The sequence below is a fragment of the Chelmon rostratus genome, chromosome 17, assembly GCF_017976325.1.
Source record: "Chelmon rostratus isolate fCheRos1 chromosome 17, fCheRos1.pri, whole genome shotgun sequence".
Classification (NCBI taxonomy): Eukaryota; Metazoa; Chordata; class Actinopteri; order Chaetodontiformes; family Chaetodontidae; genus Chelmon; species Chelmon rostratus.
The window spans coordinates 1,401,353-1,413,745 of NC_055674.1; the positions used below are offsets into that span (position 1 = coordinate 1,401,353).

General features: G+C 42.9%; 1 protein-coding gene across 1 annotated transcript; it reads right to left on the reverse strand.

Annotated features, from left to right (window-relative positions):
- Window positions 1–4,040: 4,040 nt before the first annotated feature.
- arl6ip1 (ADP-ribosylation factor-like 6 interacting protein 1) lies at window positions 4,041–11,319 on the reverse strand. Its single transcript, XM_041956978.1, has 6 exons — window positions 11,179–11,319; window positions 10,044–10,177; window positions 9,301–9,420; window positions 7,221–7,338; window positions 6,664–6,748; window positions 4,041–5,072 (listed from the first exon to the last, which is right to left on the reverse strand). Exons 1-6 carry the CDS (start codon window positions 11,212–11,214, stop codon window positions 4,954–4,956), a joined length of 612 nt encoding a protein of 203 aa, XP_041812912.1. The 5' UTR covers window positions 11,215–11,319; the 3' UTR covers window positions 4,041–4,953.
- Between the last annotated feature and the right edge of the window lie 1,074 nt (window positions 11,320–12,393).

A 12,393-nucleotide genomic window follows, 5' to 3' on the forward strand; every position in this document is an offset into this window, starting at 1 on the left:
ACAGTATACTTTCTTTCAAAAGTACAAAAACTAGAAATATAATGAGAATAATGACACATACTGTGTTCATTTTCAAGAGCAGTAACAATAACAATAGACTGAGCAATACAAGTTTCAACAATCTGTCAGACAAAAAAACAGATGGACAGTTTGGACCAGTAATGAAGTCTAGCAGAATATTAGCGATCTGTAACTTGACTGTTGAGCTCTCCACTTGTAAAATATTCGTCTAAGCAGTTTATGCACACATTTCTGTCTCTCTTTGAGCTTCAAGCAGGAGCTGTGCAACCATTCTCTGTATTTTCTGGTTCTTCTACAGTTGACATGAGCAGTCTGATGGACGGTGAACAGACGTTGGCCCACTGTGGCGGGCATTGTCAGAGTAAAGCAAAGAAATCCAGGCCGAGACATCTGCATCAGAGCACCCTAAAGCTGGGAGACGCTGCACCCTGCTACACCACCACCCACAACCAGGTCGGCCCACTGTCAATAACTGATTCAGAAGAATCACTTTGAGGATTGGACTCAGTCTGCAGTGGCATCTTCACTTTGTTTCTTCTTGTTTGTCAGAGTTATTCTGGAAGATCAGCTGACGGACGTCCTCTCATCTTCCATCTGAGAGACCCCAGCTTCCCCTCCCAGCACCAGACCCGGCTGGACCTCGGTAACAACACCTCACCGCTGCAGAGTCGGCTGCAGTCACACGCTGAAGAGGTGCATGGACCCGAACACATCAGTGTTTGCAGAGCTCTAAATACAAAACCAATCTCTTTTTATGATTGTCTTCAAGATTTTGAAATCACATTTCTGATTATTTCTGATTCTGCGGTGCTTGTTTTCTGCATATGTAACGTATTGTTATTGGTGCCCATCTGAGCCAGGAGCCTGGAAAAGAGATTCATTTGTAGTATAAATGTTAAATAATTGCTTTAATGCTCAGTGCTGCAACCAGCTTCTGCAGACAGGCTCTGTGCGTAACCTGGTATGTTACAACTATTCAAGGTTTTTCTATATCTATATCTGGTGCACGAGGACACACAGACTGTGTGTGCGCACACCGCTGATGCCAGTGGTGTGGCACTATGCTACTGATCTGATGCAAGTTTGCACACAGTGTGTTTTGGTGAGTAAGACTGAATGTAAACACAACTTCTGTCTGTTTACAAGGAATCTCGTCAAAGCACCTTTAATTACTCTGAGATGATGTCATGTAGAATGAGATCAGCCTCCTGCATCACTCTCTCTGTTGATTGGATGTCGTTGTCAGAGTTATCTGGGATGTTATCTTTTGTTTATGTATTAACACCATTCAGTTCTGTCCTTCGCTTCATTCATCACAGTTGGTTTGTTTCGTAAATAAAATCCCTTTTTAAAGAAACAGACTTGTTGTGCCTTTGTCCCTCACACCCTTCTGTACCTCTGTCTCGCTCCAGAGAACCGACCTGAAGGTGGAAAACTGGGCTCTGTATCGCAGCGGCCAGGCTGTCAGAGAGTTCACCAACACGCAGCATTCATCTGAGTATCGGACCACCTACAGAACAGAGCATACACTCCCAGTAACTGGCAGCTCGCCACAGCTGGCTAGTGGCAGACCAACACAGTGGCACCAACACAACATACTGACAGGTAGTGTGAACACTGCATAGATTTGCATATCAAAATACAAGTTCAGTTGTTTTTGACTCGTAGCTTGTGTCAGCCTCGGCTAGTCTTATCAGAGGTTTAGCCACATTATTCATATTTTCGTCCACAACAATGCAGAGGCTATGACTGACTTGCGTTGGGACAGTTGTTCTGCTTGCACGACACCCAGGCTGAAGAGTGAGGTCACAGTTACACCTGACACTGCTGTGAACGTCACTCTGAAGGGGTCAAATTTCACCTAAACTTCTCAAACATGAGACTGATGTGTTACAATGAACATGATCATGTTATAATCAGTACATCTCCCACACTCTTCACATGTAATAAGACATATATTTATGGTAATGATATATGACGAAAACAATATGACCCATTCCAGCAAACAGCCTAAACAGCAATGAATATAATTTACATTCTTGTCAGTGGGGACAACATTTAAAACACTGCTGTCACTTTTGAGCGGTTTATTTTAGTAGAATTTGCAGGAAGTGCATGTATGACATTGGGGGGGTTGACAGTTGACCTGAATGTATGTAGAATCATGAGTGCGCACTGCCTCCAGTGGCCACAGTGCGGAACTGCAAGACGCCGTTTAAATTTGTATCAGGATAATAACTGGATGCTCCAAATAAATGAGCAGAGAGCAGAGCTCATGAGGATATTTCCTTTTGATTTCATTCACAGTTTATCATTTCATTTCCACAAAATGTGCTGTGTCACTCTTAAATCACACATGCTGTGACAGAGGATTACACATCACTGAACTGCTGGTCTGACATGGTGCTGGGTTGTTGGTCTTGTGGATTTGATTAGAATATGTATAATTAATGGTAATCCTCTGTCTGTTCAAAGTCATGGTGAAATGTTACTGTGCATGTTAATCATGTGCACCTCTGCAGGTGAACAGACACAGATGGCTGGTCCAGGGAAGCCCAGCGGACGGTCCAGAGACCCGCTGCTGAGGGCGGAGAGGCGCTGGGAGACAGACGGCTCAGCACTCACACTCTACCGACACACATTGCAGGAATCATACAGTGCACTGACTGACATGAACTGACTGCACAACACCGAGATATTAATGACATATATGAACCCGGCCCTGCCGTGACTCCTGTCAGGTTTGATGATGTTTTAAGAATAAAGTGGGGGAATTACTGCAAAGTGGCTCATTAGTAAAATTCCTTGATTGTTTGACAGTGTTTGATAATTCAGAGTTTACCTGCAGTGTGTGTGACAGGCCTGCAGGAGATCACAGTAAAGATTCAGAAAACGTCTTCCTCAAAGAAGTCGTTCTGAAAAGTGGGAACGGCCCTGAAGGGAACAATGTGGAGTCTCAGTCATGAAACATACGCAGCTGCAACAGAAGTTATAAAGCTGTTTTAAAGTCAGTCTGAGGGCGGGACAGAGACGCCACAGGACTGCTTCAACTGGTGTGCATGACTGGATCTGGTCTGTGGATTAGTAGTATGTATGTAGTATTTGTGTCGTACATTCTTTACAACATCAATCATTATTTACGGAGTAACGTGACAGGTTGAACCTGGACTGGTAGTTTTTTTTTGTGGTTGGTTTTAAGATTGTTTCATTTTATATGAAATGTTCTGTCTTTTTGCATCTTGGGACCAAAAACACTGTTGAAAATAGGTGTAACTTTAACATGTTGTCGTTTGACTGGTGTGTTATAGATCAATACAAATGTCAAATCAAAGAGTGAAAGGTCGCAGCTGAGCAGCCGAGCAGCGTCTGTATGGATGGACTTTTCTTCTTCTTGCTTGGAATGACAGACTATGAAGATGTTTTTGTCTATTAGCTGTTTCGTTGCTTTTACTAAAAGGTGAAAAGAGTATGAAGGAAATTGCTTCATTCCTCACTTTTGGCCCAGAGTGTCCGTTTGGTTCTTCAGTATCGGCACATTTTGAACAAGCAAGTGGAATTTATGATGCAAAGAAAAAGCAATAATCTCGTGTTTTACAGCGTGTCCAGAGGAACCTTTGTGCCAAAGACTCACATGAAATTTAAATTTGTGCATTTCCGCCATTTTCTGCCACCTGTCCTTCAGTTTAAGAGCGCGAGCAAAACAAAATGCAACACTGAAATATTTTCACCTTATAAAGCTGATGACTCCTACTGGAGTGAACACAAATCCAATGTTCACTCTTTGAGCTCCAGTTTGGTCTCTACCAGCCACAGGAAATATCTGGTGCTAAATGCTCCACTGTGTTCACCAGCTGGTCTCGGTGTCTCGTTTGCTGCAGGTAGTGTGAGTTTTCACTCTTTAATGGTGAACTGGCTGAATGTTTAATGAGCTCGGGCCTTTCCTCAAGACTATCTACATTTTTAGACCTTTGTCAGCTTCATGAAAGCCATGAAGGAATCAAACCAAGAAACAAATTAAATTCATTGAAATCAAACTTTATTCATGTTTGTAAAGATCTCCAGTAAAGACAAATAATGAAATGAGCTGAGAGACAGTGATCAGACCACAAACAATGAGACGGAGGAGGAAAGAACACATAAATAACAAGAACAGAGAAAAGGATGAGTAACAGGGACAGAGTGGGGGACAGGTCTATGTACACAGAGACACCCCACACCGGTAACACTGCGGGGCTTTACAGAAGAGCTAATAGACCACAGAGGCCGGCTAGCAGCAGTACAGCAGTAGGCTTGTATCTAGACACAGTTTCACTCCTGATGAGCTCTGCGTTAAATCCAGTTTTGTTTTCAGCACAATTTTTAAATACAACCAAAGCAGAATAAGCAAAAGTTTAAGGTCGGTACGATTCACACGACCTGTTCCTACGTGGAGAAAATAAGTCGTTACTATGAGGAGGTTAAAATGCTGCAGTAATGCTACAAAAACTGCTCAGTAGTCACTTTGTCCAAGTACAGGGAATGGCTTAAAAGCATTACTGACATCTTAAAATGAAGCACACTGAAACTAGGAAACAGAAGGAAGATTCAACTTTGTGTGTGTGTGTGTGTGTGTGTTGTTGATGTCAGTACTGTGTTTGAACGTGTGACAATCAGATGAACTTGTGGTCGGTGCATGCACGACAGATGACTTCAAAAGAAAAAAAAATTAAGTGGGTGATGAGGTGGAAATGTCACAGGGTGGGAGGGAGAAGTGAAACTTATCCAATGTGTGAACATAAAATAAACACGTGTCTTCCTCTGCGGCTGAGACCGAGGAAGCAGGAGGCTGCTCTTTAATTTTCTGCTCTCCTCTCGCTTTTCTTCATACGACTTCCTTCCACGTTCCAATCCGTGTCGTGGTTCGTCTTTCTGAGGCTCCCTCCACACGTCCGCCTACTCGTTCTTCTTCTCCTTCTGTTTGAGCAGTTTGTTGATCTCCCTCTTGGCCATGGATGCGTACTTGGTGATAACGCCGTGCTGGTTCAGGCCGGGCAGCAGCAGCAGGAAGCTCACTGCAGAGCAGACAGAACAGCTTAGAGTGAAGGAGCTTTAAATCATGTCGTCGAACCATGCGGCCTCCCTTTTTTTATTAGCAGGTAGCAGGTGTTAATCACGCACACAACACTGTTTTATTTGCAACATTAATGCCGTTTTCGGTAATTAAGTTTGTGTGAAATGCTGCTAAATATTAATAATGTTGACAGCGCGCTTTCATTAATTCTTGTCTCAAACTTTCGATCAAATATGCCAAAAGCTCAGCTCTCTTTAAATACACACCAGAAGCTTCAGCAGATGCTTCTGGTGTGTATTCTACACTTGAATCTTCAGTTGTAGTAGTTCCAGAAGTGTTATGACCAATGGGAGCCCAGGATTGCTGCCGAGAAGAGAGTCAGCATGTTATGTCTAACTATCATAAAGCTTTCCATCTAATTAACTGAGCAGTGACTGGTTCAACTGAGCTCACCTGAAGGCACCTCAGAGCCTAGTGCCTGTTTACGATCAGCTGATTGAGTTCAGCACAGGTCAGATGGTGAGCAGACAACATGTTTTAATACAGACTGTGTTCCAAGGATTGAGGGATTCGGTCCTTGAATCATGAAAGCAGCTACTAAACCTAGTGAGCCTCAAGAGCACTGGATGTAAGGTTAAAACAAAGAATCCTTTGTTGTGTCAGAGTCATGCACTACTCGATGGTTTTCCCAACACATGAACACTTGACATGTCTCAGCTTATGCAACTGGCTTCCATAGAGCCGGCAGACCTACTGATTCACCAACTGTCACGTTTCCCGAGGCACCGCTGTGCAGCTGTGAGGCTGACAGGTTTGTCCTCTGCTAAATTTAACAGTCGAGCCGAGAGCCCATTTCAACGCTACTGCATTCTGGTCTCAACTGTAGTATGATGTGACAAGATAAACAGCTTCCCGAGCGAAGGTCATCAACAATGAAGAGAATAACTGTTCTCATCTAACACTGTGAGTGTCTGCTGTTGTCTCAGGGATGCAGATATTGATCTGCATCACTGCTGCACTTCTGAGTCACAGTACCAGGAAGCCTCGTAATGATGAGCAGAAGACTGCAGTTTGTGAGCTCAGGAGTTACAGCGTGCTTTCACAACTGCATCATGTCGAACCCAGCACAGGCAGAAAACTCATGACGAGCAGCGACGCCAGCAACTGCTGACAAACACAACAACTACCACTTCCCGTTTCTGCCACGTCATGTGTGAATACTTTCCAACCTGGAGTTCACCACAGCAGCGAAATAAGACGATGACTAAAGCTTCATCTTCCAGCTCTGATTTCTCAAATTCAATCCTAACACTGAGGGTGTTTAGCTCCATAATTCATGGACTTGAAACAGAAAAGTATAAGACCACAACATTTTTTTCCTGAATAAAACATAATCCCTGATCCCGGTTTCCTTCTCAAATGGCAGCTATGTTGGAATTTATCTAGATGTAAGTTCAGGCCTCACACGTCTCCTCTCAGCCGGCACGATACAAGAGCCAAACACTTCACTGTGTTTTAATGGTCTGTGTGAAATGAGATCATGTCATCCTACATATTAGTATATAAGTTACTGTATATTGGAATAGACTCACCGATCAGGTAGGTCAGGAACAGGTTGTGCACCTGCTGTCCGATCCAGGCCACTGCCAGCAAGCTGCTGATCACTGAGGCGAAGTACTGTGGAGAGCAGGGAGGTCACATTACATTCAGCAGCTCAGAGACAAAGTGCATCCTGACTGCATGCAGAACATCATTCCTTAGATGTACTGCAACGTAATAGATTTTCATAAGCAGAAGATACGCTGACATTTCGAAGAAACCAACAAAGCCATAATTGAATTCAAGAATGACTTGACAGAGTATGTCTAACAGTCTCAACAGTGCATACAGTGAAAAACGTGGTTATCACAGCATGTAACCCAGTTGGAGGTCTGTTAAGTAGAGCAGCAAAGCCAAATCAGCTGAGGATATTTTTATCTGGAGCACAGAGAAAGCTCACCATTGTGATAAACAGATAGGAAGGCTCCATTCACTGCACTGCTGCAGACAGCTCTGTGGTTTATGTTCAGCATGTAACAGCTAACTTTGAGTGACAGATTCAGTTCCTTTGTGCAGGCGAGTTAGATCACAGTTTCAACTTTTCATTTACCATTTTAGGCTTCTCCTCTTTGAGGGCACAGAGACGCTTCCACCAGCCCACAACCCGACGCTGGGTCTTCACCAGGTTACCGCAGATCTCATGGAACCGCTGCTGCTGCTCGGTGGTCCTGTGCACGAGGACAGACGGTGTGATTAAAACAAACGTAACGATAACGCGTCAAAAGAGTTCTGTTCGTTTAAAGCAGAGGCAAAAAGGGTGTTCTGAAATAACCTTGTCATCAAGAGGAAACCGATAAGTTCAGTGCGGTTTGTCAGATCAAGGCAGCGATTCTCACTTTCATACCAAACAGCAGTACACGTGGTAGATATCTGCAACTACTAAGCTCCCTCTTTCATGATGACTGCAGAGATCGTGTTGTTCTGCAATGTTATTAGAACATGAAGCAAAGAAAAGATCTACCATCATCAGACTGCTCATTATCCATTAGAGATTCAATGATTAGTGGATTAATAGATTTGTGGATTGACAGAAAATTATTGTTGTTAATTAATTTCTGTTTTAAGTAAAGTTTTTAAGCAATAGGACCAAAATCCCATGAGTTCCAAGTCCTCAAATATGAATATTTGTAGGTTTATTACAGTAAGCTGATTAGTTTTGGCTGATTGATCGGATAAAACAGGCTATTTAGAGATGTCACAACAGACAAAGCTGATTGAGCAGTGGCCATTTGTTATTTCCCTTTAACCACTTGTCATGTATAAAAGGGACAGACAACTTCCTGTTTGTGTGTTACAGAGCTGGAGGACTAAGAGATACAATCCTGGCAAGGTCTAAAGGGCCTGACTGGAGGAGGGAAGGAGGGCAGCTGGGAAAAGTGGCCTTCATTTTCTGCTTAGCCATCATTCCGTATTTCTGTCCCTGTTGTCAGGGAGCCAAACGGGGACCATGACCAGACTTTAATAGCTCCATTTAAGCAGCCCTCACGGAGACACTCCTGCCATCTGGTTGACTCTGCAGGCTCAGGGAATAAGCAGCAGCATAACGTACAACACTGTCTCTTCCCAGGCAGATGAGTTAGTACGAATTAATGTTCTCTGTAACTAAACCCTGACACAAGGCTGCTCGAACTCCAGTGAAAGTGAAAAGCTCTGAAAACTCTTCACCTATTTGTTTTTAAATCTAAATTCACTAAACTGCTGCTTGCTGGACAGATTCTGTGTGTCTGCTTCGGCCTGTGGAATGTGCAGCAGAGCAAACGGGTGCAGGTCATAATTTGCTGATGCAGGGTTATATATTGAGGGGCTGAAGGCGTCTCATGGGGGGGCGGACGTCCACAACACTGTGCCAACTGCAGGCTGTTACTCTATCCTGTCCTGGGTGTCTTATTCTCACCATCAAACACACACAGCTGAGTCGAGGGGCTTTTAGGTGAGCACTGTGTACTGTCAAAGCTCCGTGAAGTTGTTAAACACCGTACAGGACAGGTTTCAGGAGACAACACGCAGACTGTCAAGTTAGGAAACACAAAAAGAAGTCTGCCACGCTGCTACACGACTTTTAACTTTAGATGATCTCTTTGTGGTTTGTTCTTGTTTAGAGAATGTGTCCTAATGGAAAAATATGATGCATCATTTACTCTCAAAGGGACAAAGCAGGTAAATTTTCTCATCACAACACATTCAGAAAACTAATTTCAGAGAGTCTTCAGGAACAGACATCTCTAAATGTCAGCGTTTGACAGATTTGACTGGATGCAGCTGCTACAATACAAAAAATATCTTACATAAATGACGATATGCCTCTCGCACAGCCGTGATTTATGGCCTTTTACTCAGATATTCAGTGGATAATTTTGGTGGATGTCTTTTGAGAAACTTGACACAATTTTGAGAACAGCTGCCATGTTTTTTCATTTTTAAAATCAGACCCAAGGAATGATGACATCACAGTGAGCGGCGCGTTTGTCCAATCAGGTGTAGGAAGGGTTGACTAGCAGAAAAGCCTTACACAAAAGAGGAAGATGACTCTGAAAGCCACACCAGAAGAGGACATTTTCATAGGTAGACAATAAACACGACTTTATGGTCTAATGGAAAACCTCATTTGGCTTTCATCCTCAGGCTCTCACCACTTATTGGAGCCGAAGACTCTGGGCGCGAGGGTGGGAACCAGGTAGTCAGCCAGGCAGAGCAGCATGACGGAGCAGGAGAGCCCAGTCAGCACAGACGGGTCCAAGTAGTAAATCAGCCTGGAGGAAAAAGACAATGCAGTCAGTCATGTTTATGAGCCAGTTTCATATCAGGTGCTCATGAGTGAAGGGCATTTTGTATGCTCCGTACATGAACTAAGTCTCTTATCTTATTGTGGTTTCCAAATAGCTCCTTGTTGCCAGTAAGAGATCCCTGCATTTGTATGCTGGAGCTTTAATGTTTAACAAAAAAAAAGCACCTGCAAAGACAGTGCAAAAGGCCCTGTGATTGAGTGGCTGTGAACCAAAGAATAAGAGGTTCATATTGGTGGAGTAATAAAAGGATTGTGTTAACAAAAAAAAAAAATTCAGGAGCCCAACAGAAAACAGACTTAGTGTTCGACTTATTATGCAAGAACTCCTCTGACAAAAGAACATTACAACTAGAGCTCCCTTTACAAAATCTAATCCAGTATAATCCACATTATTCCCTTCTTCCGACTGTTCAAAAATGTGAGAAAGCTTAACATTTCAACCTGAACCAGTGCAGAACAGCGTATTGAACGCAGATACTTCTTGTCCTTGTCTTGCTACAGATATGTTTCAATGCTGAGAGGAAGGAAATGTGCGCTATGCCAACTATGTGCCCAGCTGTGTGTTGCAGCGCAGTAAAACAGACTCACAGGAAGAGCACAGTGGTGGCACCCATCAGGGCTCCAGGGAACCACGGCTTCTCCCAGCGCACCACGCGATCCCCGGCCAGGATCACCTCACCCCAGCCCTGCAGCTGCTCCTCCAGCTGGGCCGTTTCCTGAGCCTGAACACAAAAATATATTCATTATTAAACTGACAACCACATTACTGACCAGTGTTAATAACATCAGCACAATGTGGGAGTGAACAGGGATAAGCATCTCTTCAGAAGTCAAGGAAAAGGCGTGAACTTGGGCGTGACTGTTAAAGTATGCTTTTTAAGATAACCCGCATTATACTCGACACGTGCATTCACGTTAAACCCTTTTAAAAAAAAATTAGAATTTAATGTCCGTTTGCCTTGTTGCAAACATATTTGTACTTCATAGCACTATATTTAAAATTTGTCGGGACAGTCCGGTGTTACAAATACAGTCGGCACACTTAAGTCTCCCGATTTAATTAAATTCTCCACCTTGACAATGGTTTCATTGTTCGACCTGAGAGGGGCGTTTTTTAGGTCGGAGGTGGCTGTGGAAACTCGTTAGCTGGTTACATCTGGAACAGTGCGATGTATTGTGAAATTAAAGAATTTATTTAGCTAAGTCTCAAGTCTAGGGTGTGTGCGCCTTTAGCGATGAACTAAGAAACGATGACTGTGTTGTTCATTATTGATATGACTGTGCAGTATACGCCGCCGTGCAGGAATAAGGAACTAACCAGTGCTAACCATACATGTCTTCGTCGTATGAAAATGTCAGCACTCGATTTCAGGCTTTTAAGGGCAGGTAGAACGGGTGACAGTTAGCTGTCGTGCCCGCTAGCAACATTACAAACGGAAAGGTCTCTGCTGAAGCTAACCGAGTGGCGTAACGCTACTAAGCTAGCTAGCCAGCTAGCAGACGTTAGCTGCCGTTAGCGTCACAACTCGCTAGTTAATGTTAGGCTGCTCCCTGTTCGGCCGTACAAAGTTCACGCTAATTGAACAAATGTACAAATAAGGTCCATCCTCGTCTGCGTGAACGCCACCAGGTTAGCAACAGCAGTTCATGCAAACGTCAAACACATCCACGACAGACAAAAACCTTTACATTCGGTAGTCAAGGAAACCTGGTTAATACTCACTAGTATATTTGCGCTTTTGTTGTCACCTTCAGCCATTGTTACTGATCCAGCGTCGGTTGGGTTTATAAAGTATAATTTCGTGGTATATTTGTAGGAAACCGAGCCCGCAGAGCGGCTGCACTCACGCCTCCTTCCCTGGCTTCAGCGTCACTAACGGTCGAATTCTGACAGGACGTCTTTTATCTCCAAATTTGCGTCAAAATCAGCCGATGGCATTATGGGAAACGTAGTTTCGTATTCGTTATGTCAAATAAGAGTCACATGGGAAGGGTCACTAGCTAATTAAAGTATTTTATTATTATATTTATCCGCTTTTTAATTAACTATGTTGTTTTGTCCTCTGATTTGATTTTGTATGTTGTTTTTGACTGCCGGAATAGACGTGTTGACTCTATCTGTAACATAATTGGACATTGTACATTTTTGTGATTAAACATAATGATTTAAATTGTCTTGCCTGTGAATATTCTCATTCATCCAGGTCATTGTAAGCTTTAGGGCATTCAATCGTTCGCAACTGGACCTCGTCAGTTTGTCTTAGAAGACTTAAATTGTCCTTTGGCAAGCGCTGTTAACTATTATTACATTGAAACAAAATCTGATACTTGTCTCCTTGATTTATAAAGAATTACAATGGTCTAGTGAGTTGCATTTCTAAGTTATACTCCACCAATTGTGCTCTTTGTTTATGACTAGAACTGCAGGTTGCTTTCTGTCGTGCTGAACAAATTCTCTGATCTGCCTTAAACTAAAGTAAAGTAAAATCACATAAAAATAAGTAAATAAGTAAATTTGGTTTTGAAAATAGTCTGGTCTGCTGTACATTAGATTGCTTGCATTCCTTCTAATTGGCCTGTTTTTCAGCTGGTGCTTATTTTGATGAATCCCCCTGGACATTTGTCCATTCTAAACTACTGAACAGTGTTTACCATCCTTGATACTTCCACCCCTCACCTTTTTTTAAGAAGATGAAACTGGATTTATTTGTTTTTGCCACAAGGGGGCAGTCTTTAAAAACATAAAGGGAACCTTGAAAAACACTACAAGACGGTGACACAAGCCATAGCATAACTGATGCTTTACCAACCTTTTAAAATAAAGGTTCCGGTCATCTTATCAACTTTTAGTGAGTGACACAACAATGTAAAACGGGCGCGCATCAAAGTTGCCCGCTTTTCTCGGTTGATAATATAGCCTTGTACAACATTATCAATT